Source organism: Hyla sarda, chromosome 4, assembly GCF_029499605.1.
Source record: "Hyla sarda isolate aHylSar1 chromosome 4, aHylSar1.hap1, whole genome shotgun sequence".
Lineage (NCBI taxonomy): Eukaryota > Metazoa > Chordata > Amphibia > Anura > Hylidae > Hyla > Hyla sarda.
Genome location: NC_079192.1, coordinates 408,468,507 through 408,494,839, shown reverse-complemented (window position 1 = coordinate 408,494,839; position 26,333 = coordinate 408,468,507). Strand labels below are relative to the sequence as shown.

Sequence of the window (26,333 nt, the reverse complement as noted above, 5' to 3'; positions counted from 1 at the left end):
AGCATGCGGCACCACCGGAACGGAAGTCTGTGACATCATGACTCTGCCCCCGTGTGACGTCACACACCGTCCCCTCAATGCAAGTCTATGGGAGGGGGCGTGACAGCCGTCACGCCCCCTCCCATAGACTTGCATTGAGGGGACGGGACATGACGTCACACAGGGGGTGAAGTCGTGACGTCACGGACTTCCGTTCCGGTGGTCGGGACCCAGACCCTCCAGCGCTTCCGGAGCAGAAACAGGTGAGTGCCGCATGCTATATTGCAGGGGTCCCCAGCAGCGGGACCCCCGCGATCAGACATCTTATCCCCTATCCTTTGGATAGGGGATAAGATGTCTAGGGGTGGAGTACCCCTTTAAGCTATTTAATATTTATGTGGATTCTGCTCAGAAACGCATTGACGTCTATAAAGACGGCGCATTTTCGTGCAGTCCTAGTGCTGCCAAAACAAACAAATGTGCGGAATGTCCGTCCGTGTGTAAAATATAGTGTTTATAAAACCGTACGATAAATGGCGTTTTTGGTCAATTCATATAGCAGAAAAAAAATGTATACAAAGAGATCAAAAAGTCCCTTAAAAAATGGTAACAATAAAAACTACAGATCACGGTGCAAAAATGATCCCTCATACATAAAATAAAAGCGTTATAGGGGTCAGAAGATGACAATTTTATTGCGGTGTGAACCCGGCCTTAGACTGTCAGGACCCTTCATATTCACTGAGGTTTACTGACGTGTTATTTATCATGGCTGCAGTATAAGAATACACACCATAAAAGGAGAGCTGTACAATAGTTTCCATAGCAACTAATCACTTCTCAGCTTTCACTTTCTAATTAGACAAATCTGAACGACCAATCACATTAGAGCTGTTATTTTCCAACCTGCGTAAGAAGCTGCCATCTGATTGGCTGCTACAGAAAAGGAAAAAAAAACTAAAACGAAAGCAGCTATTTGATTGGTTTTCAACGGCAGCCAGGCTATACGTCACCCCCAGATGCTGTTTCTATAGGATATTATCACGTACACATTAGACTGTTACGACCTGACGTTCAGAGTTACGTCATCAGATCGGAAGTGGTCTGTGCTAAGCGTTGGAGGCCTCGGGTGCTGCTGCGCGTGCGTTCCACCGGCCGGAAGTGCAGTGCGCGCTGTCTCCAGTGTTTGTGGTCCAGGGGCCGGGCAGGAAGTGCGGAGCGGTCGGGGCGGGCTGCTAGCGGGCTTCGGGTGATGTGAAGCGGTCAGAAGTCTGGTCAGGGCGGAAAGATGCGGGGCTGGGGGCTGCTCGTCCCGCTGCTTCTGCTGGGAACCAACTGCCCCGGTACCGCGGGTAAGGAGAGCGCTGTGTGTACTGTGTCATATGTTTATAGCGGTATAGTGCGCAGTATACCGGCCTTGTGTACTGTGTATGGAGAATAGGTCCGCGTGCACACCTGTCCGCTTCTTAACCCCCTCTATGCGTTTATGGACTGAACCCAAACTAGTGGCTTTATACCCCACCCCTGTCCTCCGCCTGATGTTGTACCCCTCCGCCTGACGCTTTACCCCTCCGCCTGACGCTTTACCCCTCCGCCTGATGTTGTACCCCTCCGCCTGATGTTGTACCCCTCCGCCTGACGCTTTACCCCTCCGCCTGACGCTTTACCCCTCCACCAGACGCTTTGCCCCTCCGCCTGACGCTTTGCCCCCTCCGCCTGATGTTGTACCCCTCCGCCTGACGCTTTACCCCTCCGCCTGACGCTTTACCCCTCCGCCTGACGCTTTACCCCTCCGCCTGACGCTTTACCCCTCCGCCTGACGCTTTACCCCTCCGCCTGACGCTTTACCCCTCCGCCTGACGCTTTACCCCTCCGCCTGACGCTTTACCCCTCCGCCTGACGCTTTACCCCTCTCCGCCTGACGCTTTACCCCTCTCCGCCTGACGCTTTACCCCCTCTCCGCCTGACGCTTTACCCCCTCTCCGCCTGACGCTTTACCCCCCTCCGCCTGGCGCTTTGCCCCCCTCCGCCTGGCGCTTTGCCCCTCTCCGCCTGGCGCTTTGCCCCCTCTCCGCCTGGCGCTTTGCCCCCTCTCCGCCTGGCGCTTTGCCCCCTCTCCGCCTGGCGCTTTGCCCCCTCTCCGCCTGGCGCTTTGCCCCATCTCCGCCTGGCGCTTTGCCCCCTCTCCGCCTGGCGCTTTGCCCCCTCTCCGCCTGGCGCTTTGCCCCCTCTCCGCCTGGCGCTTTGCCCCCTCTCCGCCTGACGCTTTGCCCCCCTCCGCCTGACGCTTTGCCCCCTCTCCGCCTGGCGCTTTGCCCCCTCTCCGCCTGGCGCTTTGCCCCCTCTCCGCCTGGCGCTTTGCCCCCTCTCCGCCTGGCGCTTTGCCCCCTCTCCGCCTGGCGCTTTGCCCCCTCTCCGCCTGGCGCTTTGCCCCCTCTCCGCCTGGCGCTTTGCCCCCTCTCCGCCTGGCGCTTTGCCCCCTCTCCGCCTGGCGCTTTGCCCCCCTCCGCCTGACGCTTTGCCCCCCTCCGCCTGACGCTTTGCCCCCTCTCCGCCTGGCGCTTTGCCCCCTCTCCGCCTGGCGCTTTGCCCCCTCTCCGCCTGGCGCTTTGCCCTTTACCCCTCACAAATTTGGTACTTTTTACTGTTTAAAGCTTTAAACTATTCCCCTCCGCGCCCCTCAGCACCCGGAGACCTTTACATGATCGCTGCGGCGCCTCTTAGTCACATCATCACAGGTGATGGGGAGATCGAGGACATTTAGGAAGGGACGTGGTTACAGCACCGCCCTGGTATAAGTCAGCGCTATAGACGACTTATTCTGTCACAAAGGGTAAAAACCGCTTCACGCCAGCGGATTATTTCCATGTTTGTTTTTGCGTCTTGGCTGCGTTTCCACCATCATCAATAATACGGATGCAGAAATGCGCAGTTATAGTGGCTTGTGTTATACATGCACATAATCCGAGTCGCCTTTTCAGTCACTGATGGCAAGCAGAGATCTTGATGGAGAACAGACACCTGCAGTGCAGGACTTTCTATTATAAAAGTACAAGTCCTGTAAATGAAGTATATGGTGCCATTTATATGTGATGGGTTCACTGTACAGGACCATATGATCCTGCACTCTAGGTGACGGTAAGTGGCTCCTGCTCTCAGCGCTGTCGCGGATTCTTCATGGATTACTCAAACTCCTTCTCCTTCTTCTTCCTCTTTTCTTATGTCATGTTCTCTCTCCAAAACTGCAATATTTCCTTGTTATTAACCCTCTCCTGCCTGGCTTATTCTCTCAGTGTTCTCAAACAGTGTGTCTCCAGCTGTTGCAAAACTATAACTCCCAGCATGCCAGGCGTTGTATTTTTGCAACAGCTGGAGATGTATTGTTTGGGAAAACTGATTTGTGCCTGTCTCTCTCTCTCTCGTGTCTGTCTGTCTGTCTTGTGCCTGTCTGTCTCTCTCTCTCTTTCTCGTGCCTGTCTGTCTCTCTCTTTCTCGTGCCTGTCTCTCTCTCTCTCTCTCTCTCTCTCTTTCTCGTGCCTGTCTCTCTCTCTTTCTCGTGCCTGTCTCTCTCTCTCTTTCTCGTGCCTGTCTCTCTCTCTCTCTCTTTCTCGTGCCTGTCTCTCTCTTTCTCGTGCCTGTCTCTCTCTCTCTCTCTCTTTCTCGTGCCTGTCTCTCTCTCTCTCTCTTTCTCGTGCCTGTCTCTCTCTCTCTCTCTTTCTCGTGCCTGTCTCTCTCTCTCTCTCTCTTTCTCGTGCCTGTCTCTCTCTCTCTCTCTCTTTCTCGTGCCTGTCTCTCTCTCTCTCTTTCTCGTGCCTGTCTCTCTCTCTCTCTCTCTCTTTCTCGTGCCTGTCTCTCTCTCTCTCTCTCTCTCTCTTTCTCGTGCCTGTCTCTCTCTCTCTTTCTCGTGCCTGTCTCTCTCTCTCTTTCTCGTGCCTGTCTCTCTCTCTCTCTCTCTCTCTTTCTTTCTCGTGCCTGTCTCTCTCTCTCTCTCTCTTTCTCGTGCCTGTCTCTCTCTCTCTTTCTCGTGCCTGTCTCTCTCTCTCTTTCTCGTGCCTGTCTCTCTCTCTCTCTCTCTCTCTTTCTCGTGCCTGTCTCTCTCTCTTTCTCGTGCCTGTCTCTCTCTCTTTCTCGTGCCTGTCTCTCTCTCTCTCTCTTTCTCGTGCCTGTCTCTCTCTTTCTCGTGCCTGTCTCTCTCTCTCTCTCTCTTTCTCGTGCCTGTCTCTCTCTCTCTCTTTCTCGTGCCTGTCTCTCTCTCTCTCTCTTTCTCGTGCCTGTCTCTCTCTCTCTCTCTCTTTCTCGTGCCTGTCTCTCTTTCTCGTGCCTGTCTCTCTCTCTCTCTCTCTTTCTCGTGCCTGTCTCTCTCTCTCTCTCTCTTTCTCGTGCCTGTCTCTCTCTCTCTTTCTCGTGCCTGTCTCTCTCTCTCTTTCTCGTGCCTGTCTCTCTCTCTCTCTCTCTCTCTTTCTTTCTCGTGCCTGTCTCTCTCTCTCTCTCTCTTTCTCGTGCCTGTCTCTCTCTCTCTTTCTCGTGCCTGTCTCTCTCTCTCTCTCTCTCTCTCTCTCTCTCTCTCTCTTTCTCGTGCCTGTCTCTCTCTCTCTTTATCGTGCCTGTCTCTCTCTCTCTTTATCGTGCCTGTCTCTCTCTCTCTCTCTCTCTCTCTCTCTCTCTCTCTCTAACGTGCCTCTCTCTCTCTCTCTTTAACGTGCCTCTCTCTCTCTCTTTAACGTGCCTCTCTCTCTCTCTCTCTCTTTATCGTGCCTCTCTCTCTCTCTTTATCGTGCCTCTCTCTCTCTCTTTATCGTGCCTCTCTCTCTCTCTCTCTTTATCGTGCCTCTCTCTCTCTCTCTCTTTATCGTGCCTCTCTCTCTCTCTCTTTATCGTGCCTCTCTCTCTCTCTCTTTATCCTGCCTCCCTCTCTCTCTCTCTCTCTCTCTTTATCCTGCCTCCCTCTCTCTCTCTCTTTATCGTGCCTCTCTCTCTCTCTCATGCCTGTCTGTCTCTCTTTACGGAGGGGGAGATGTCTTAGTGTATAGGGGGGTCTATTACTTACCCCCCCCCCCCCTCTTAGTGCAGTTGGTCCTGGGGTCTACAGTTTCCTGTGTTACATGGTGTAGCGGGTTATTTCCTGCTCTTACATAACGCTGTGGCCGTTCCGTCCTCCTCTGCTCCTGTGTCCTCACCACATATAGGGCGACACAACCGCTGCGGTTCACAAGATTATACAGTCAGTGTATCGGTTTACTGCACGTATATAGCTCAGTGGTGAACACCAATTTGTTTTTAAAAAGTCACAGATTAACGAGTGCGAGTTATGATGGGAGTATAACAAGAGGGGGAGTCATAATGGAAGTATAACAAGGGGGGTCATGATGTGAGTATAACCAGGGGGAGTCATAATGGGAGTATAACGGGGGGGGGGAAGTCATGATGGGAGTATAACGAGGGGGGGGGGGGAAGTCATGATGGGAGTATAACGAGGGGGGGGGGGGGGAAGTCATGATGGGAGTATAACGAGGGGGGGAAGTCATGATGGGAGTATAACGAGGGGGGGGGAAGTCATGATGGGAGTATAACGAGGGGGGGGGGGGAAGTCATGATGGGAGTATAACGAGGGGGGGGAAGTCATGATGGGAGTATAACGAGGGGGGGGAAGTCATGATGGGAGTATAACGAGGGGGGGGGGAAGTCATGATGGGAATATAACGAGGGAGAGCCATGATGGGAGTATAACGAGGGAGAGCCATGATGGGAGTATAACGAGGGAGAGCCATGATGGGAGTATAACGAGGGGGAGCCATGATGGGAGTATAACGAGGGAGAGCCATGATGGGAGTATAACGAGGGAGAGCCATGATGGGAGTATAACGAGGGGGGGGAGAGCCATGATGGGAGTATAACGAGGGGGAGCCATGATGGCAGTATAACGAGGGGGAGCCATGATGGCAGTATAACGAGGGGGAGCCATGATGGCAGTATAACGAGGGGGGGAGAGTCATGATGGGAGTATAACGAGGGGGGGAGAGTCATGATGGGAGTATAACAAGTGGGGAGGTGGTCATGATGGGAGTATAACGAGTGGGGAGGTGGTCATGATGGGAGTATAACGAGTGGGGAGGTGGTCATGATGGGAGTATTACGAGGGGGGAGGTGGTCATGATGGGAGTATAACGGGGGGTCATGATGGGAGGGTCATTATGGGAGTGTAACGAGGGGACAGGTCATGATGGGAGTATAACTAGGGGGGTTCATAGTGTGATTGTAATGTAGCTGCTTTACCAGCTGCCTCTAGAGGTTGAGGTCACACATAGGTACTTTGCTGTAGCTCCTACAAACTCCTCCATGGGCATCCAGTTGTCAGGTGGTTGTCTGCTTGTGGGGGGGGTCAGTGTGATAGGTTATGGGGGGAGGGGGCAGTGTTGTTCACATGAGGGGTAGATTGTCCACTAATCTCTGGCCGGTGTGACTTTACTTTCCCACATAGTGAAGATGGGGGAGGAGGTCTATTAGATTAGACTCCTTCATCTCCATAGAGCAGCATTGTCCGCCTCTATTACACACATGTTACAGCCGCTCACAAGTTTTGTCATGTGTTCTGTGCCGTGCGGTGGGGGCCCGGCCCTGCCCTCAGCATGAATGGGGCATCATCCCATGTCCATACAGCAACATCCACCTCCTCTAGTCAGATCATGTGTCATGGCCACCGCTCTACCTAGTTGCTTGGAAATATGACCTAGATTCTGAATTGTCCTACATTCATTTTTACATGCAACGTATTCCAAAAGTTTCAGACCCTTTTTTTTTTTTTTTTTTTTTTTTCACTTTTTTCACATTTTATGTTGCTCCCTGTGCTAAAAAAAAAATTTTAATAAAAAACACACACATCCCCCATCATTTTGCACTCAATACCCCAGGCACGGCTCCTCACCTGCCCACCTACAACCTAATGTCCACAGTTGGCAGCTGAACCCCCGTCGATCTATTAGAGATCAGGGAACTTTTCTAAAGTTCGGTTCTGCCGGTTCACCAAACTCTGGCAAAAAGTTTTGGTTCTGTCTGAACCTTTACTTCCCCAATAGCCAAAAAAATGATCCCTTTTTGAAGGCAGATGCCTGCCAGTGTTTATATGCACACAGAGATACCATAAGAAGCAATGTCTTTTTTCCAAGTGATCCAAAAATGCTCCCTTTTTAAAGAGTGCCAACCGGCTGTATGCCTGGATAGTGAAGACGCAATGGTTGTAACAATCTGTGAACGGTGATTCCCATTTTGGGGTGTAGCAACAGGATTTGCTCCTAGAAAGTGCACAAGTGTCACAAACTCCTCAATGCGGCTTCTTCACAATAAGTGTAGAACGAAAAATTACCTGTCACACTTAACTTCTAATGAAAACAGTTTATGCACAGAACAGATGCAGAACGCTCTCTGCTGCGTGGTCCTACTCCTATCTGTGCTGTTCATGGCTCACTGTCCCTCACAGAGATCTTCACCTAAAACCTGCCAACTATCTCTAAAATGGCTTCTTTTTTTTGGGTCTAAATCTGCAAATTTTGTTAACTTTCGCGCTAATTGCAGGTAATTTATTTTCCTTTTTTTTTTTTTTAACAAGTTCTAAATTCTGTAATTTTCACCTTTTGGTCCTGCAAGACCAGTTTTTAAAGTGACTGATGCAGTGGTAACCAGGTCTAAATAAAAATTACTACGCCTGTCTGTTTGCCAAAAATAAGAATAAAAAACATTAAATTAACATTTAACATTTTACCATAAAAAAATAATTAAAAAAATTAAAAAGATACAGTAGTGTCGGAAAAAATTGTATTTAACTAAATCTATATTTTTTATTAATTTTTAAACAGGAATCAATTTATGTGAGCGGGCAGGGCACTAAAAACTTAGCCGACAATAATAAAAATGTAGAGTGTTTTTTGCATTTTTTAGGTAGTACTACTACTCCCAGCATGGAGCACAGTACTAGTACAGAGAGACACCCAGGGCGATATGTCTATTAGTACAGGTACTACTACTCCCATCATGGAACAGTTTATTCCATGCTGGGAGTAGTAGTACTACATAAAAAAAAAATAAAAAAAAGAGAGAAAAAAAGCGAAACACACTATTAAAAATCTATTAAAATTTTGTTATAAAAAATAAACATTTTGTTAAATATGTCTTTTCCCATTCCTACTGCATCCTTTTTTTTTTTTTGGTACCCAAAAATGCAATTTCCACTCAAATGCAAAAACACCAGGAAAATTGTCAGACGCAGGAAATTGCACTGGTGTTTTTTCTGGGAAAAAAAAGTGGAATCCCAGCCTTAGAAGCAGGGTAGACCTGATCTGAAAGCGGGGTAGAAAATGATCTGGGTGCAGATCTGTGCAAAATTTATCATGGTCCCTGCGACAATATAATACATTTGGAGCAGCACCGCCAAAAAAATAACGCATCTAGAAAAACCACAAAAATGATCTAGCCAAGACCATTATTGATAAATAACCCTCTATGCGCTTTGGCATTACCCCTACTCTGCCTCCTGATTGGCTGTGAGAGCTGTTTAGGGGCCATAATGTTTTTCCCTGAGGTCATGTGACCTTTCTGCCATGTGGCTGATGATGTTTTAGCAGGTTCTGCTGAACTGCTCCAAGTCTTAGTCGGAAAAAAAAACTTCTGACCGATCTCTGCTCCTCTGTTTGTTTTGCTCATCTCTAGTCTCCTATAGTTATAGGAAATAATAACATCTGAGGTCGTAGCGAGTGTCAAAGATACTAAAGATATAAGTCATGAGAGGGAATGAAGCCGAGTACTAACAGAATGACCCCCCCCCCCCCTTACTTGTGACTTCCCCTTAAAGTGCTTCTATGCTTCAATTCCGTTTTTTCAGGAATCCACACGACCTAAATATAAAAGCATTTTTTTCCCTGCTCGTTCTAATCATTAGTGGAGTCTCAGAACTGAGACCCCGACCAATCAAAATGTTTGTCACAGCTATGTCACATAAAAGTTATTTAAAATGACAGGGACACTTAAACTCAGATGATGACCTTAATGTGCAGTTTCATAAACACTGAGACTAATTCTGGTTTATTGCTTCAGGTCAGCGACTCTATGGGTTCTTTGCAAAATGGTTTAAACCTGACCTAATTAAAGTCAAGTGTTCAATATAAAAAGTAACAAGATTGGGGGTGACACCTACCCAAAAGTGTGGGGCGAGGAGTTCTATTCATTCTGCTAATATATGGCGTATCGCTGGACACACATCATAAAACATGTAATACTGCCCTCTATATACAAGAATATAACTACTATAATACTGTCCTCTATATACAAGAATATAACTACTATAATACTGCCTCCTATATACAAGAATATAACTACTATAATACTGCCCCTATATACAAGAATATAACTACTATAATACTGCTCCTATATACAAGAATATAACTACTATAATACTGCTCAAATATACAAGAATATAACTACTATAATACTGCTCCTATATACAAGAATATAACTACTATAATACTGCTCCTATATACAAGAATATAACTACTATAATACTGCTCCTATATACAAGAATATAACTACTATAATACTGCTCCTATATATACAAGAATATAACTATTAGAATACTGCTCCTATATACAAGAATATAACTATTATAATACTGCTCCTATATACAAGAATATAACTACTATAATACTACTTCTATATACAAGAATATAACTACTATAATACTGCTCCTATATACAAGAATATAACTACTATAATACTGCCCTCTATATACAAGAATATAACTATTAGAATACTGCTCCTATATACAAGAATATAACTATTAGAATACTGCTCCTATATACAAGAATATAACTACTATAATACTGCTCCTATATATACAAGAATATAACTATTAGAATACTGCTCCTATATACAAGAATATAACTATTAGAATACTGCCCTCTATATACAAGAATATAACTATTAGAATACTGCCCTCTATATACAAGAATATAACTACTATAATACTGCCTCCTATATACAAGAATATAACTACTATAATACTGCTCCTATATACAAGAATATAACTACTATAATACTGCCCCTATATACAAGAATATAACTACTATAATACTGCCCCTATATACAAGAATATAACTACTATAATACTGCCCCTATATACAAGAATATAACTACTATACTGCTCTTATATACAAGAATATAACTACTATAATACTGCTCCTATATACAAGAATATAACTACTATAATACTGCCCCTATATACAAGAATATAAATACTATAATACTGCCCCTATATACAAGAATATAACTACTATAATACTGCCCCTATATACAAGAATATAACTACTATAATACTGCCCCTATATACAAGAATATAACTACTATAATACTGCCCCTATATACAAGAATATAACTACTATAATACTGCTCTTATATACAAGAATATAACTACTATAATACTGCTCCTATATACAAGAATATAACTACTATAATACTGCCCCTATATACAAGAATATAACTACTATAATACTGCCCCTATATACAAGAATATAACTACTATAATACTGCTCTTATATACAAGAATATAACTACTATAATACTGCTCCTATATACAAGAATATAACTACTATAATACTGCTCCTATATGCTACAGGGGTGTGGAAATTAAAACATTTTAATAGATGAGTTATTGGAGGATCAGCTGATCACTCACAGATATAGATAAGGTATAAGAGGATCAGCTGATCAGTTGTAGATGTTATTGGAGGATCAGCTGATCGGTCACAGATATATCGCTGATCATTGACCTCACATTTAGGATACAATCGTGCCCCATATTAATGTTTATTGTCTTACAGGACTCACTGAGGTGTCGCTGGGAAGGTTCACAGACGTCACACTGAATGGTTCCTCCCCTGTAGAGTTCGTCCTGAAGAACATTCCCAGCAATGTCTCCTTCATCCTCTTCCAGGTGCACAGTCAGTACGCCAACGTCACGCTGTCCGACAGCAAGGTGAGTACCCCTGCACCATGGATGGAAAATACCGGCTTAGACGCAATGTTCCAGGGGTACTACGCCCCTAGACCCAGAGGATAGAAGATAAGATGTCTAGGGTGGAGTACCCCTTTAAGTCATGTGACTCTGCGCTCTCAGGATACGGACGCCTGCAGGACCTGGACATTTAGATTGTTATTCATGTGATCTGAACCGGCTGATAAAGGTCGTAAGACAGAAACTTAATCTTCATGTGGTTTCTCATATGAATCTAAATTTGATCTTCTCAATCAGGATGAATTAAATCCCGATGTCTCCTGTTATGGCTTAATAACATGAAATAGAGCAGCATGAAGATAAGATTTTATATTATAAATTAAATTACTGATCCTGAGTTATATCCTGTATTATACTCCAGAGCTGTACTCACTATTCTGCTGGTGAGGTCACTGTGTACATACATTACATTACTTATCCTGTACTGATCCTGAGTTATATTCTGTATTATACTCCAGAGCTGTACTCACTATTCTGCTGGTGGGGTCACTGTGTATATACATTACATTACTTATCCTGTACTGATCCTGAGTTATATCCTGTATTATACTCCAGAGCTGTACTCACTATTCTGCTGGTGAGGTCACTGTGTACATACATTACATTACTTATCCTGTACTGATCCTGTGTTATATCCTGTATTATACCCCAGAGCTGTACTCACTATTCTGCTGGTGAGGTCACTGTGTACATACATTACATTACTTATCCTGTACTGATCCTGAGTTATATCCTGTATTATACTCCAGAGCTGTACTCACTATTCTGCTGGTGAGGTCACTGTGTACATACATTACATTACTTATCCTGTACTGATCCTGAGTTATATCCTGTATTATACTGCAGAGCGGTACTCACTATTCTGCTGGTGAGGTCACTGTGTACATACATTACATTACTTATCCTGTACTGATCCTGAGTTATATCCTGTATTATACTCCAGAGCTGTACTCACTATTCTGCTGGTGAGGTCACTGTGTACATACATTACATTACTTATCCTGTACTGATTCTGAGTTATATCCTGTATTATACCCCAGAGCTGTGCTCTCTATTCTGCTGGTGGGGTCACAGTGTACATACTCACTATTCTGCTGGTGAGGTCACTGTGTACATACTCACTATTCTGCTGGTGAGGTCACTGTGTACATACTCACTATTCTGCTGGTGAGGTCACTGTATACATACATTACATTACTTATCCTGTACTGATCCAGAGTTATATCCTTTATTATACTCCAGAGCTGTACTCACTATTCTGCTGGTGAGGTCACTGTGTACATACATTACATTACTTATCCTGTACTGATCCTGAGTTATATCCTGTATTATAAACCAGAGCTGTACTAACTATTCTGCTGGTGAGGTCACTGTGTACATACTCACTATTCTGCTGGTGAGGTCACTGTATACATACATTACATTACTTATCCTGTACTGATCCAGAGTTATATCCTTTATTATACTCCAGAGCTGTACTCACTATTCTTCTGGTGAGGTCACTGTGTACATACATTACATTACTTATCCGGTACTGATCCTGAGTTATATCCTGTATTATACTCCAGAGCTGTACTCACTATTCTGCTGGTGAGATCACTGTGTACATACATTACATTACTTATCCTGTACTGATCCTGAGTTATATACTGTATTATACTCCAGAGCTGCACTCACTATTCTGCTGGTGAGGTCACTGTGCACATACATTACATTACTTATCCTGTACTGATCCAGAGTTATATTCTGTATTATACTCCAGAGCTGTACTCACTATTCTGCTGGTGAGGTCACTGTGTACATACATTACATTACTTATCCTGTAGTGATCCTGAGTTATATCCTGTATTATACTCCAGAGCTGCACTCACTATTCTGTTGGTGGAGTCTCTGTGTACATACATTACATTACTTATCCTGTACTGATCCAGAGTTATATCCTGTATTATACTCCAGAGCTGTACTCACTATTCTGCTGGTGAGGTCACTGTGTACATACATTACATTACTTATCCTGTACTGATCCTGAGTTATATCCTGTATTATACTCCAGAGCTGCACTCACTATTCTGTTGGTGGAGTCTCTGTGTACATTACTTACTGATCTGTTACACAGGTGGAGGGTTTGTTACAGTGTAACATCTTGTGTATAGTAAGTTGTACCGTTCCTGTTTCTTTCCCTCAGATCCCCAGTATTAATGATTCGGAGACTGGCAGTGACGCTGGACTCCTCACCGCCCTCCTCACCAATCAGACCGTGTGCACCTGGTACCTGGACACCTCACTCCCGGATCCGGTGCCGGCGTCGGCGGTCACTGTCCCGTACACACCAAGGGGTAAGTACTTTTTTACCATGTACCATATCTTGGTGTATTTGCCAGGTTACAGTCTGTGTGGTAGATGCAGTGATGGCCATATTGGTTGTCACTCAGCTTTCCTAGGAGCAGATATGAGCGAGTATTAACCCTGTCGTTTCCTGTCCGCAGACCCTATCCCCGGAGCCTGTAACCTGGAGTTTAATCTAGACACCGACCCCAACGTGTATCTCAGTTACAACCTCTACGAGACGGTCATCATGTTTGCCCCGGCCAATTTGGGCCATGCCAGGTATGGGTAACATCCTAGGGAGGAGGGGGCTGAGGGTCTCCTGGGACCTGTAGTGCCATTGTTGGTCAGTAAAGGTAATATTTTAGGCCTCTTTCCCTGTAGAGAGGCGACTCCTCCGGCCTGTGACATCCAGACGGGCTCGGAGTCCAGGTGGCGGCTGCAGTACGACATTTACCAGTATTTCCTTCCGGAGAACAATCTCAATGACTCCGTGTTGTTGGCGCAGCTGCAGAAGATGTCAGTGGTGCCTCAGATCACCGCCAATGGGATTAAGGTAAGAAGTGTCCTGGAAGGGCGCCTCACAGTGGTAGGAGGAGTGCCAGCAGCACAGAGCATTTTAGGAGAGAAGAGATATTAAAGGGGTACTCCACTGGAAAACATTTTTTTTACTTTTTTTTATCAACTGTCCAGAAAGTTAAACAGATTTGTAAATTATTTCTATTAAAAAATCTTTACCCTTCCAGTACTTTTTAGCAGCTGTATGTTCCAGAGGAAATTATTTTTCTGTTTGAATTTCTTTTTTGTCTTGTCCACAGTGCTCTCTGCTGACACCTGATGCCCGTATCAGGAACTGTCCAGAGCAGGAGAAAATCCCCATAGCAAACCTATGCTGCTCTGGACAGTTCCTGACACGGACAGAGGTGTCAGCAGAGAGCACTGTGGACAAGACAAAAAAGACATTCAAGGAAAATTAATTTCCTCTGTAGCATATACAGCTGCTAAAAAGTACTGGAAGGGTAAACATTTTTTAATAGAAGTCATTTAGAAATCTGTTTAACTTTCTGGCACCAGTTGATTTAAAAAAATAAAAAAAATGTTTTCCACCGGAGTACCCCTTTAACGACGCATGACGTAAATGTACGTCCTGGCGAGGTGGTAATTAACGCACCAGGATGTACATTTACGTCCTATGCATAATCGCGAGCATCGGAACGATGCCCTGATCATGCGCTGCAGGTCCCGGCGATCACGTGGATGTCTGCCATTAACCCCTCAGATGCCTTGATCAATACAGATCATGGCATCTGCAGCATTGCGGACACTAAAATGGATTGTCGGATCGCCCGCAGCGCTGCCGCTGCAAGCAGATCATCCAGGACGCCTCTGCCACCTTCTACGGAACTTCTGCTCTGCTCTGCTCTGGTCTGTGATCGAGCAGACCAGAGCAGAAGATCACCGATAATACTGATCAGTGCTATGTCCTATGCATAGCACTGAACAGTATTAGCAATCGAATTATTGCTATCAATAGTCCCCTATGGGGACCATTAAAGTGTAAAAATAAATGTAAAAAAAGAAAAAGTAAAAAAATTTGAAAAAACACCCTCCCCCAATAAAAACTTAAATTGTCCCATTTTCCCTATTTCACCCCCAAAATGTGTGTTAAAAAAAAAAAAAATATTTTGAATAATGTATATACACATTTGGTATTGCCGCATGCGTAAATATCCGAACTATTAAACTGTTAATGATACCGTACAGTGAACGTCGTGAACGTAGAAAAAAAAGTCCAAAATTGATGCTTTTTTATAACATTTTAGTCCCAAAAAAATTGATAAATGTATTAAAAGTTTTATATAAGCAAATATGGTATCAATAAAAAGTACAGATCACGGCGCAAAAAGAGCCCTCATACCGCCGCTTATACGGAAAAAGTTCTAGGTCTTCAAAATAGGGGGATTTTAAACGTACTAATTTGGTTTAAAAAGTTAGCGATATTTATTTTTTTTTTGCGTAACAGTAATCGAAAAGTCTGTTATCACGGGCGTCATTTTAATCCTATTGACCCAAAGAATAAAGAACACACGTCATTTTTACCGTAAATTGTACGGTGTGAAAACGAAACCTTCCAAAATGTACAAAATTGCGGTTTTCATTTTAAATTCCCCACACAAAGAGTATTTTTTTGGTTACGCCATACATTTTATGGTAAAGTGAGTGATGGCATTACAACGGACAACTGGTCGCGCAAAAAACAAGCCCTCATACTCGTCTGTGGATGAAAATATAACAGTTATGATTTTTTGGAGGCGAGGAGGAAAAAACGAAAATGTAAAAATAAATTTGTCCTTAAGGGGTTAAAGGGGTACTTCACTGGAAAAACTTTTTTTTAAGTGCCAAACACTAGATACAGATTTGTAAATTACTTCTATTAAAAAACTAAAAAAAAATCTTCATCCTTCCAGAACTCATCAGCTGCTGTATGATCCACAGGAAGTTCTTGTCTTTTTTGATTTTCCTTTCTATCTGACCACAGTGCTCTCTGCTGACAACTCTGTCCATGTCAGGAACTGTCCAGATTAGGAGAAAATCCCCATAGCAAACCAATCCTGCAGAGCAGAGAGCACTGTGGTCAGACAGAAAGGAATTCAAAACGAAAAGAACTACCTGTGGAGTATACAGCAGCTCATAAGTACTGGAAGGATTAAGATTTTTTTTTTTTTTTTTAGAAGGAATTTACTAATCCGTTTAACTTTCTGGCACCAGTTGATTTAAAAAAAAATAGTTTTTCAGTGGAGTACCCCTTTAAGGACACTATCATGGTGTCGTTCAGGTCATGTCAGGGGTCCTTCTAATGTTGGGGGGGGACTGTAACGGTGTGACCCTTTTTATGTTCCCAGCTGGCCACCTTGACCTCCAACGACAGGACCACCATGTCCTTCTCTTCCATCCCCGGACAAGGAATTATTTACAACGTGGTCGTCCGCGATCCCGTCCTGAACACGTCTGCAGCTTACGTGCCGGTCCACACCTACGCCTGCAGCTTCACCGTAGCAATGGACAACTGCGCCACCCTGGGTAAGGACATAGCATTACAACATAGGCCCTAACCCGGAGCCCTGGCTGGACATTAAAGGGGTACTCCGCTGCTAGACTTCTTATTCCCTATCCAAAGGATCGGGGATAAGATGTGTGATCGCGGGGGTCCTGCTGCTGGGGCCTCTCCGCAATCTCCCACCGTTTCTGCGGTGGTGGTTGTGACGTCATGGCCACGCCTTCTCGTTATGTCACGACCCCCTCAATTCATGTCTATGGGAGATGAATGGAGGGGGCATGGTGTGACATAACGAGGAGGCGTGGTGTGACATAACGAGGAGGCGTGGTGTGACATAACGAGGAGGCGAGGCACACCACGCCCCCTCCATTCGTGTCTATGGGAGGGGGCGTGGCGGTCGCCACGCCCCCTCCCATAGACACGAATGGAGGGGGTGTGGTGTGCCACGCCTCCTCGTTATGTCACACCGAGACTCCTCCATTCATGTTGATGGGAGACATGAATGGAGGGGGCGTGGTGTGACGTCACGAGGTGGCGTGACTGTCACGATCACTGCCTCTGGTTTCCAGCGTTCTGAACAAAATGTTCAGAGCGCTGTAGCACCGGAGTACTCCTTTAATAATAATAATTTTCTTCCCTTTTTACAGGTAAAGTGTCAACTAAAGTTTTCTTCACGTTCTGCGCCGTCTTCGGTCTCTTCATCTGCTTCTTCGGACACCGGTATCTTAAGATCTGTAAGTTCTTTTGGTCTTTTTGTCTTGTACTACACTCCTGGGTGCTGGCGTCACGGATGTCCGTGCTATTTTTATCGCTATTTATCTTTTCTCTCCAGGTTTCTTCTCCATGGGTTTTATAATCTTCGGATTTTTCATGTTCGTTCTCCTTACAAGAGTCACACATCTCAACCACGATGGTAAGAACTGTACAAGGCTTAGGTCACATGATACAGTCTTTATTTGTAGCTGTCTGACACACAACAGCGTCGGCCATATTGGCGGTCATGGAGTTGCTTATTCGGTCACTGTTCACACACAGGGTCTTTTACCTCACAGCCACTCGTATAAAAGCCAAGTAGCTGTCTTAAGCTTGTCAGTGTCAGCCATATTGATTATCTTGAAGTTTGTCACTTGATCACACAAAAGCTCCTCCCCCTTCCAGTTAATCCCATGGTAAGGCAGTAGCTGTCTGACAGTCGCCATATTAGCCGCACTATTTAAATGGGGTATTCCGGCGAAGAACAAATTTTGACATATCAACTGGCTCCAGAAATTTAAACAGACTTGTAAATTACTTCTATCAAAAAATCTTAACCCTTCCAGTACTTATCAGCTGTTGAAGTTGAGTTGTTCTCTTCTGTCCAACCACTGTGCTCTCTGCTGACACCTCTGCTTGTCTCGGGAAGTGCACAGAGTAGAAGAGGTTTGCTATGGGGATTTGCTTCTACTCTGCACAGTTCCCGAGACAGGTGTCATCAGAGAGGAGTTAGACAGAAAAGAACAACTCAACTTCAGCAGCTCATAAGTACTGAAAGGATTAATATTTTTTAATAGAAGTAATTTACAAATCTGTTTAACTCTCTGGAGCCAGTTGATATATATAAAAAAGTTTTTTTTCCCTGAAAAAACCCATTTAAAGAGATTTGTAAATTACTTCTATTTAAAAATGTTAATCCTTCTAGTACTTATCAGCTGCTGTATGCTCCACGGGTAGTTGTGTAGTTCTTTCCAATCTGAGCACCGTGCTCTCTGCTGACACCTCTGTCTGTATCAGGAACTGTCCAGAGTAGGAGCAAATCCCCCATAGCAAACCTCTCCTACTCTGGACAGTTCCTGAGACAGGGGTGTCAGCAGAGAGCAGAACTCAACTTCAGCAGCTCATAAGTACTGATAGGATAAATATTTTTTTAATAAAAGTAATTTACAAATCTGCTTAACTTTCTGGAGCCAGTTGATTTGAGAAAAAATTGTTTTTCACCGGAGTACCCCTTTAAAGAAGTACTCTGCTGCTCAGCATTTGGAACAAACTTTTCCGAACGCTGAAGCTGGCGTCGGGAGCTCGTGATGTCATAGCCCCGCCCCCTCACGACATCACGCCCTGCCCCCTCACTACATCACGCGCCCCCCCCCCCTTTCTCAATGCAAGTCTATGGGAGGGGGCGTGACTACTGTCACGCCCCCTCCCATAAACTTGCATTGAGGGAGCGGGGCTATGACATCACGAGCTGCCGGCTCCAGCGTTCGGAAGAGTTCGTTCCAAGCGCTTAGCAGCGGAGTACCCCTTTAAGCAAAAATAAAAAGTCCCAGCGTGCATCTTCACATTGTCAGCCATATTAGTTCTCTTGGGACTGCGGTTCCAGTCTTCTTGTCTCACACAGGCTCCTCCCCCTCTGGTAGCCAATCACAGCAAAGAACACTCCCGCCAACACTGTCACTGTGTTAAGATCTGCTCGATTAATCATCGTCTTCTCTCGCCGCAGCCCGTCTGACGCTGACTGCCGTGACCGGAGTTATCGGGGGCCTCCTGCTGGTTGGTTATTGGTGGAGATTTGGCTGCATTTACCTCTGTCTCCTGCTGGTGGGGCTCGTGCTGGGTTTCCTTGTGGCAGCCATTGTATTCTTCACCCCAATAGGTAAAGTATAAAGGTTACAAGGTTACTATCTGTGAATAAATCATCGCTGAGCTAAGTTTTACTGCATCGCCATGGTAACAGACTACAGTCCAGCTCATGTAGTCAGAGCCTGCAGTTGTGTGTTACTCCTGTTAAAGGGGTACTCCACTGGAAAACATTTTTTTTTAATCATCTGGTGCCGGAAAGGTAAACAGACTTGTAAATTACTTCTATTTAAAAATCTTAACCCTTCCAGTACTTATCAGCTGCTGTATACTCCACAGGAAGTTCTTTTCTTTTTGACTTTCCTTTCTGCCTGACCACAGTGCTCTCTGCTGACACCTCTGTCCATTTTAAGAACTGTACAGAGTAGGATAGGTTTTTCTTTGGGGATTTGCCTGTACTCTGGACGGTTCCTAAAATGGAAAGAGGTGTCGGCAGAGAGCACTGTGGTCAGGCAGAAAGGAAATTCAAAAAGAAAAGCACTTCCTCTGTAGCATACAGCAGCTGATAAGTACTGGAAGGATTAAGATTTTTTTTTAGTTACAAATCTAGGATTGCAGCGGCACACATAGGTCAAAAAATTGAGGCTCTTAGCGCACTTTTTGATCAAAGCGTGTCCCCCCATCCACCGTTGGTGGATGGGGGGACACGTTTTGATCAAAAAGTGCGCTAAGAGCCTCAATTTTTTGACCTATGTGCTGCTGCTGCAATCCTCTTTTTTTTTTTTTTGTATACTTGTATACTTTTTCTGTATTTGCCACAGCAGCGTGCACCCGTGTATTAGGTTGTTGTGCTGGCTATTTTTATTTTTGCTTGTCATTTACAAATCTGTTTAACTTTCTGGAACCAATTGATTAAAAAAAAAAAAAAAAAAAGTTTCCAGTGGAGTACCCCTTTAACGAGAAGATGTAGGACATGCTGTGACTAGGGGGAATCTTCTGTTTAATGGGATGAGTGGTGGTCTCGGCATAAACAAGTCCCTTGACATCAGCACAGTGTTATGAAGCAGGATCAAGATCTGTCAATCACCGTGCAGCCCCGCCCACATTCAGCTGCCTGCCTTGTAAGCATTGCACCCACTGCAGAATAACCGAGAATTTGGGTGGCCCCCATAAGGTGAAGTGACCACGTGTCTTAGGAGTATAACGTGTGGTGTCTGTCTCTGCAGGGGATTACTCCACCTTCCGGAATGACAGCATATTCTGGCTGACGTTCACCTGTATCGCCTTACTGGTACCTGCCGGTCTGCTTCCTGTCCCGAAAATAGTGAGTATTTTGTGTGGTGATAAACCACCCCCTGCCTTTATTTTTTATTATTTTTTAGTTTTTTTCCTTAATTTTTCTCTGTATTTTCTGCTCAGTCTCAGTCAGATTCACAGGCTGGGAAGGGGTGTTCCCCAGCAGGCGTGACATCATCTGAAGATATACAGGGGAGAACTTCATCCCTCACTCTGCTACACACAGCCCAGAGCAGTTCAGTGTGAGATGAGCTATGATTGGCTAAGGCTACACACACCTCCCTCAGCACTCCAGGCTGCATTTCCTGATTTTGGACTTCTGCCAGGCCAGCAGGAGTCCAAAGTCTGTGATGGAGATTTGGGGAAATAGAGAGACACCTAGTGGCAGCTTTTTTAAACACAAATAAAACTAAATTTTTTTTAAACAAAGTACATTATAAAGATTTTTTTTATTTACCATAAGGAGCGCATTAGTTTTAATGGGTGCCAATTTAGGGTCCCCATACACTTCAGTAAAAAGGTGGTGACCCTGCCAGTTTCAGTGGGACCGGCTGACTATCTAATGTGAATGGGGCCTCCCATAGACTTGCATTGAGGGGGCGGGGCTATGACATCACGAGCTCCCGGCTCCAGCATTCGGAACAGTTTTTTCCACACGCTGAGCAGCGGAGTACCCCTTTAAGCAAATTGCATAACTTTCCTGCTTCTGGTGGTTTTGGTTTTCCCGACCACAACACTAGATTTTTAAATAAGACGGTTTGTTTTCCTAGTTGCTTTATTATTATTTTTTTTATATTGAAGAATCAGGACAAGAGAGAGAGTGTTGCAAATGTTTACACACCCCTCAGTGTATTCTAACAGGTTCCACTGCTTTCCTACAGCTGAATATCCTGAGCTGCAGCGTGGTCGGCTCCTATACGGTGGTCCTGGCCATTGACAGCTACCTGTACACCAGTCTCAGCTACATCACGTTAAATGTCCTCAAGAGGGCGCTAAACAGGGACTTCAGCACCGCCTACAGCAGCGTCCCGTTCCAGAAAAACGGTAAGCGGAGGCGCCTGCTCTTCACATGGCTGCCATATGCAGGTAGTTCAGCTAAGGTAGACTGACCCATTTAAGGAGAACTCCGGGATGTACCAACTTATAGTAAGGATAGGGGAAAAGTGTTAGATTGCTGGAAGTTCGACTGCTGGGACCCCCCGTGATCTCCCGCATGGAGCCCCAACTCCCGGCACGAAACAAGTCTTTTCGACCACAGCACGAAGCGGCAGCCGACACCCCCCCCCTCCATGTAGTTCTATGGCAGAGCCGGAGATTGCAGAAAGCAGCGTATAGAGCTGCATGGAGGGGGCGTGTCGGCTGCCGCTTCATGTTGAGAATCGGGGCACCGTTCCGGAGATCGCAGGGGGCTCCAGAGTTCAGACCCCCACGGTCTAACACTTATCCCCTATCCTTAGGATAGGGGATAAGTTGGTATATCCCAGAGTTCTCCTTTTAAAGGGGTACTCCGGTGGCAAACTTATTTTTAATTTTTAAATGAACTGGTGCCAGAAAGTTAAACAGATTTGTAAATCACTTCTATTAAAAAATCTTTACCCTTCCAGTACTTATTAGCAGCTGTATGCTACAGAGGAACTTCTTTATTTTTTGAATTTCTTTTGTCTTGTCCACAGTGCTCTCTGCTGACACCTGATGCCCGTATCAGGAACTGTCCAGAGCAGGAGAAAATCCCCATAGCAAACCTATGCTGCTCTGGACAGTTCCTGACACGGACAGAGGTGTCAGCAGAGAGCACTGTGGACAAGACAAAAAAAAAAATTAAAAAAGAATTTCCTCTGTAGCATACAGCTGCTAAAAAGTACTGGAAGGGTAAAGATTTTTTTAATAGAAGTCATTTACAAATCTGTATATCTTTCTGGCACCAGTACATTTAAAAAAAAAAAAAAATTCTACCGGAGTACCCCTTTAATGATTAGCATCCCGGATTAACTTAATAAAAACAAGAAGAACTGCCATGTAAATCATGAGGGAAGGGTCAGATGTCTTGAGCCAATGAGGAAACGGATTTCAAATTTTCTTAAAGGGGTACTTTGCCCCTAGACATCTGATCCCCTATCCTTTGGATAGGGGATAAGTTGACTGATCACGAGGGTCCCTGCTGCTGGGACCCCCGCGATCTCTGTGCAGCAGCCGCAGTTCGTTTAGAACGCTTGGAGCGGGCGGCGGGGTTGTGACATCATGGCCACGTTCCTCGTGTAATCACACCACGCCCTCTCAATGTAAGTCTATGGGAGGGGGTGTGGCATCCGCCACACCCCCTCCCATAGACTTTCAATGAGGGGGCGTGGCATGAATGTGAGGGGCGTGTACATGATGTCACAACCCCGCCACCCGCTCCAAGCGGAGTACTCCTTTAAAACGCACCACCTTCTTGTTTTTCTCCACAGACTTCATCGTGATTGCGGTCTGGGCGATCCTCGTAGTCAGCGGCGTGACAACCCAGCTGTACCGGGAGCGGGATAGGCTGCCTTTCCCCCCCACCCCCTACGTGATATGGAAGCGTGACCGAGAGCGGCGGGTCACCAACATCCTGGACCCCAGCCATCACACGCCGCCCTTAAAGGATCGCGTCCTGGCCAGCCTGGACCGGATAAGACATTTATTCCGGAAGGAGCCACCACTGGGGGAGCGGACGCCCCTGCTGCTGTAGCCAAAGGAAACCCTGCAGGTTCAGCCTGGACTCAGAGCTGCAGTATCGGGGAGTCGACACAGATCGCGGGGGGTCTGTAAACGCCCGCCGCCATCATGGAACCAGTCGCTCTGCAGTATTACACTTGTTTACCTAGGACTGCGTGAAAGGCAGGATTCAGTATTACGCGGCGGCCTCAGCCGCAGGTACGGAGTCGGTAGGTAACCATTGGCCGGCAGCTGACGGCTTCCCGCTATTTACTAATCTCCGTTCCGCCGGAAGCCCTTAGCTGCTCGAAATTACGCCAAAGGTGTGTCTCACTGCGCACATTTTGTTGCACAAAAATCTGATTACTACGGCAGTAAGTAATGATAAGACGCCTAGAGGTGAGCACCGGTACTACAGCGACTTTTTTTTTTTTTTTTTTTTGCTGTCTGCTCAATGCCAGTAGGCTGTCTGGTAAAGCCCTGAGCAAAAATAATGTATCCATAGCAACCAGTGTGTCTGGAAGCAGTCAGGTCATGGCGGTCTTACTTTGCTTTATTAATCAGATTTTTCTCGGTTTTAGGTGGAGCCGCCGCCGCTGTATGTGATGTCAAATGTCCATTCCTCCACATTTATTCCTATGAGAGTTGTTGTTTTTTTTTTTTATATACTGGCGCCTATGACCAACGGCAGGAAACACTATGGCGGTGCTTTTATACCATTTATATACTTATTTTTTTTCTTATATATATATTTTTTTTTAAAGGGGAACAAACTGTTCAGAATGCTGGAACCGGGAGCTTGTGACATCATAGCCCCGCCCCCTCATGACATCACACCCCGCCCCCTCAATGCAAGTCTATGGGAGGGGGCGTGACTGCCGTCACGCCCCCTCCCATAGACTTGCATTGAGGGGGCGGGGTGTGATGTCATGAGGGGGCGGGGCTATGGCGTCACAAGCTCCGAAGTTTGTTCCAAACGCTGAGCAGCGGAGTACCCCTTTAAGCCTTACTATCTTATTTAAAAAATTAAGTTGCCCATACGTGTCACCAGGTCTCACCACTCGCTGCAATTACTAGTTATAAACCGGGGCAGCGCTAAAGTTCCGTTCTCAGCGTATTTGCTGCCATAAAATCTGCAGCAGATTTTGCTACCATTGGCTTCAGTTGTCCATGCCAATTCAGCAAATCCACCACTATTGCGCATTTTCTGCTTAAAGGGGAACTCCTGGGAAAACGAAAATTTCAAATCAACACAGATATACAGATTTTTAATTTAATTCTATATAAAAGCTTAACCTTTACAGTACTTACCAGCTGCTGTATACTACAGAGGAAGTTGTGTAGTTCTTTCCATTCTGACCACAGTGCTCTCTGCTGACACCTTTGTCCGTGTCAGGAACTGTCTAGAGTAGGAACAAATTCATATAGCAAACCTATCCTGCGCTGGACAGTTCCTGACACGGACAGAGGTGTCAGCAGAGAGCACTGTGGTCAGACTGGAAAGAACTACACCACTTCCTGTGGAGCATACAGCAGCTAAGTACTGGAAGTATTAAGATTTTATATAGAAGTAATTTACAAATCTGTATATTTTTCTGGCACCAGTTGAAAACACTTGTTCTCCACCGGAGTACCCGCTGCAGGTTTTTGGCAGCAAATGCGTTGCGCAGGAATTCCGCAGAAAAAATAAAAAACATTTTGGGATGGTCCGGAATCCTGAATTTCTGCAGAAATTCCACAGTGTGAATGGGTCTTGGTCCCGAAGGTTTTTTGCTCAGACAGATTTCCGTAGTGTGATCGATACCCTAAAAGATCTGATCTGGCGGTCGAGGACAAGGCCGCGCACTTCCCCAGCTTATAACTAGGGAACGCAGGCGGCCTAAGGAGTGAGACTAGATGTAATTAAAACTTTAGACTTGTCTGGGCAGCATGTTTATTGTTTTAAAGGGGTGCTCTGGTGGAAAACTTTATTTTTTATTTTTTATTTTTTTTAAATCAACTAGTGCCAGAAAGTCCAACATATTTGTAAATTACTTCTATATAAAAATCTTAATCCTTCCAGTACTTATCAGCTGCTGTATGCTCCACAGGAAGTTCTTTTCTTTTTGAATTTCCTTTCTGCCTGACCACAGTGCTCTCTGCCGACACCTCTGTCCATTTTAGGAACTGTCCAGAGTAGGAGAAAATCCCCATAGAAAACCTATCCTGCTCCGGACAGTTCCTAAAATGGACAGAGGGGTCAGCAGAGCGCTAATAAGTACTGGAAGGGTTAAGATTTTTTAATAGAAGTAATTTACAAATCTGTTTAACTTTCTTGGCACCAGTTGATAAAAAAAAAAAAAAAAAGTTTTCCATTGGAGTACCCCTTTAAATGATAGCAACGCTTCATTGGATTCTCAATGAAGTTCACTTTGCCGTTGGGCTCCGCTATATGGTGTTCCGTTGGTTTTAGCAGAGAGAAAAAAACATTCACTATTTTATTTTTTCTCCTAAGGATCCCATTCAAGTCAATGGGAGTCCATTGTACTCAGGACGGGATAGAGCACAACGGCAATGTGAACTTGGCCTTAAAGGTGGAAACTTTTTTTTTTTTTTTTTTTTTTTTTTTTAATTTATTTTTTTTAAATCAACTGGTGCCAGAAAGTTAAACAGATTTGTAAATTACTTCTATATAAAATTCTTAATCCTTCCAGTACTTATTAGCTGCTGAATACTACAGAGGAAATTATTTTCTTATTGGAACACAGAACTCTCTGCTGACATCACGAGCACAGTGCTCTCTGCTGACATCTCTGTCCATTTTAGGAACCGTCCAGAGCAGCATATGTCTTCTATGGGGATTTTCTCCTGCTCTGGACAGTTCTTTAAAATGGACAGAGATATCAGCAGAGAGCACTGTGCTCGTGATGTCAGCAGAGAGTTCTGTGTTCCAAAAAGAAAAGAATTTCCTCTGTAGTATTCAGCAGCTAATAAGTACTGGAAGGATTAAGATTTTTTTCATAGAAGTAATTTACAAATCTGTTTAACTTTCTGGCGCTAGTTGATTGAAAAAAAAAAAAAAAAAAAAAAATTTCCACTGGAGTACCCCTTTAAAGGGGAACTCCAGTAAACTGAACTTTTTAGGTACTAATGCTCTATCCACCACTGGGACCCCCCGTGATGGCCTGTATGGAGCCCCCGCTACTTACACGTCCTCGGAGCACTGGCCCCCACCTTCCTGGACGAATACAAGTGACTACCTGCTCAGCCAATCACCGTCTGCATTGATGTCCCGCCTTAGCCTGTGATTGGCTGAGTGGGCCGTCATTTGTGTTCATCCTTGAAGGAGGGGGTGGAGCCCGCCGGGTCCCATACAGGAGATCATATGGGGGGGGGGGGGGGGGGTCCCAG

General features: G+C 45.1%; 1 protein-coding gene across 1 annotated transcript; it reads left to right on the top strand.

Annotated features, from left to right (window-relative positions):
• Nucleotides 1-935: 935 nt before the first annotated feature.
• On the top strand, nt 936-23,770 carry TM7SF3 (transmembrane 7 superfamily member 3). The gene is made up of 12 exons (XM_056517641.1): nt 936-1,331; nt 10,842-10,996; nt 13,221-13,371; nt 13,522-13,642; nt 13,745-13,916; nt 16,264-16,441; nt 17,066-17,152; nt 17,251-17,331; nt 18,895-19,047; nt 20,198-20,295; nt 21,149-21,311; nt 22,715-23,770. Exons 1-12 carry the CDS (start codon nt 1,268-1,270, stop codon nt 22,975-22,977), a joined length of 1,686 nt encoding a protein of 561 aa, XP_056373616.1. The 5' UTR covers nt 936-1,267; the 3' UTR covers nt 22,978-23,770.
• The last annotated feature ends 2,563 nt before the right edge of the window (nt 23,771-26,333 follow it).